Below are 2776 nucleotides of genomic sequence, written 5' to 3'. Positions count from 1 at the left end.
TCATTTGCTTTCCTCCATTCAGAAAGGTAGGGTATCCTATTTCATTCATTTGCTTTCCTCCATTCAGAAAGGTAGGGTATCCTATTTCATTCATTATTTTCCTTTTTTTTGAACTTCATTTTATTCTTATTTCCTGTCTTTTAGTGTGCAATGTATTTTTATATTTCTCTTTAATCTAATTTTTTTATTAATTATAACTCCTGTTTTTATTGTCTAATACCTTTTTGTAATTCTCGTTTATTTATACTTTATACAGTACATCTTATTTTTATTTTCTCTAATTTATTTTGTTCATTTTTATATAATTTTCAAATATTTTAAATCATTTTAAGCCAAACTTGAATTTACTTTTATTACATGTTATCTATTCTCTTACATTATTTTAGTTGTTTGTATCTTGTTTAGCCTCGATGAAGCCCAGCAAAGTGGGCCGCAACATTGGCTCATAATAAACAGTTTAATTACTATTTGATTTATTTTCCCCACATCCAGACAATTATCCTTTTACATATTGATGTTTATTTGAAGTTATATTTATTTTAGTTAAAATGGAATCAATAAAGTAGAAAAACTCACAAAACTTGTTCATCAAACATGGATAAGATTTCTTATTCATAATATAACTTCACTTCAATAGCCTGTTGGCATAGAAGGGTCACTCACTCATAAATCATAAAAAGTGTTTAGCACGATAACACACTCGGTATGAAACACAAATCGCATGAACACTTTTAATGTCAGAGATAGTTCGTCCTCCTGTTTAGTTCGATATGAACGATTTAGGAATATAATATCAACGGAAACAAAATATCAAATGACTAGATGTTGTAACTAAAAAAGAGATAGGTCATCAATTCTAAAGAAAAATGTTACTGCTTTACATATTAAAAAAAATTATATAAGGGGTATTCATGATCTATGTTAAAGCGTGTTAAATGGAAAAACTCGTGTTAAATCGAAAAAAATTGCCTTCTTTTGCCGTCGTAAAACGAAATAACATTTAACATGGCTGAGAGTCTGTTACTTGGTCAGTTAAATCGAGAATGACGTCACACAATAGACCAGTTGAGATCGCCGCCATATTAGTTGTTGTGACTTTCAATACAGTTGTCAATTAGCTCATCTGCATTCTCTTCTTCACAAGTTTGAAGATCAATAAGACACTCATAAGCTAAACTTTCACACAAATTCCACTTTTCACTCACTCTAGGCATGTTTTAATTAATTACTTAAATCAAAACTGAAGTAAACAATAACATGAGGTTCTGGAAGGAAGGTTATAAACATAAAGGCTTATACAACAAGTTGCTGAGAAAATCCGCTAGGGGCTCTTGTGCATTTAATGTTTAACATGACTTCAAATAGGGCTGCTCACAATCTTATAGTTATAACATTTAACATGGCAAAACATTTTACATTTAACACAACATCATGAATACCCCTATAGTTGGAAGTTATTTACAACTGCAATGAGCTAAAAAAAGTGTTTTTCAAATAGTTAGTAAGAAGTTGATGAATATAACAAATATAGTTCTTTCATTCTATTTTTTTTGTAATAGTTTCAATACATAAATAAATCAATTACTGAAATTACATTTTTTAAGACCTTCTTTGTGATTAAAACATGTTAACAATTCTATAAATAGATAAAATTGAGTATTTTCCTTTCTACATTATAAATAAACTCGGTAATTTTTAATAATCTGATTTGAAATGACAAAGTAAACATCGGTTTGATAGTCTTATTATTCATAAAATAAAAGTTATATCTTACCGGACTAAGGTCATGTAAATTTCTTCCATGTCCGCGTAGAAAAGGTGGCTCCTCTTCAACGATTTCTATTTCTATATCTTCTTCCTCAGCAGCCTCTTTAGGAAGCAAGCCAGTTTCTTCGTCAAAATCAGGAAGCTCACTTTTATCAATACAACTTGCAGATAACATCTATAAAAAGATAAAAACAAACTTTAAACATTATTTTAAGTTCTTTATTGAATGGTATAAATAATTTCGCAATACTATTAAAAAATTAATAGGTAAAAACTGCAACTAAATACAGAGGAACGAACCTCTAATGAGGTTCACACACTTATTTAACACATTATTTATTGCAAATTAATTAGAAAAAGTAATCTATGAAATAATGAATATTAGCAGAACTATGTCCAGTATATTTAGAACACGTCAAAGTTGTTGATACAGGACAATATGAAATAGCTAAGAACCTGTAACAAGGCAGGGTAATGAAAAGCTATGACTTAAATAATAAAATTTTTAAAGTATTTGAAGAATATAATACCTGTTTGATCTCCCATTTCTCAGGTGAAGATATCCTATTAACTCTTTTTCTACTCTGAAAGTCATCATGATCATCAAAGGAACCTAGGTCTAGAAGCGTCGTTGGACGGTCAGGATTTCGCATTGAAGCTTCTTCTTCCCTGTTCAAATAATAATCCCTTTATCAGTGAGCTCATGACTTTAATAAAATTCTCCGTGGTATCATATCACATAAAAAGACCTCTTTAAAGGTCTCATTATCTATATACTGAATATAAGTTAATGTGATACTAAATACTGTAAACTTATTAATGTGTTAATGACTAAGATAAATAATTTAACCAAGGCAATATGGCCTGCAATTATGTTGATTACCAATGGTTTTGGTTGTGATAGTATAGGGTGTTTTTTTAAGCCCGATAGAACTTGAAATTGTAAAAAATAACACAAAAAATTAAATTGTAATCAAAATTTTTTTTTTATTCGAAAGATCAATACGTG

General features: G+C 29.1%; 1 protein-coding gene across 1 annotated transcript in view; it reads right to left on the bottom strand.

The window, feature by feature from the left end:
• Positions 1–2776, bottom strand: part of LOC106680120 (ATP-dependent RNA helicase DHX8) — a 25887-nt gene that overhangs the window by 14220 nt on the left and 8891 nt on the right. Inside the window, exons 7-8 of the mRNA XM_014419655.3 lie at positions 2298–2436; positions 1775–1942 (exon numbers count right to left, since the gene is read on the bottom strand). Coding sequence (XP_014275141.1) covers positions 1775–1942; positions 2298–2436 — 307 coding nt within the window. The remainder of the gene's footprint in view (positions 1–1774; positions 1943–2297; positions 2437–2776) is intronic.

This window comes from Halyomorpha halys, unplaced genomic scaffold, assembly GCF_000696795.3.
Source record: "Halyomorpha halys isolate HHAL.00 unplaced genomic scaffold, Hhal_1.1 Scaffold2.1, whole genome shotgun sequence".
Lineage (NCBI taxonomy): Eukaryota > Metazoa > Arthropoda > Insecta > Hemiptera > Pentatomidae > Halyomorpha > Halyomorpha halys.
The sequence above is the reverse complement of the archived record's forward strand: the minus strand, read 5'-3'. Positions and strand labels throughout refer to the sequence as shown.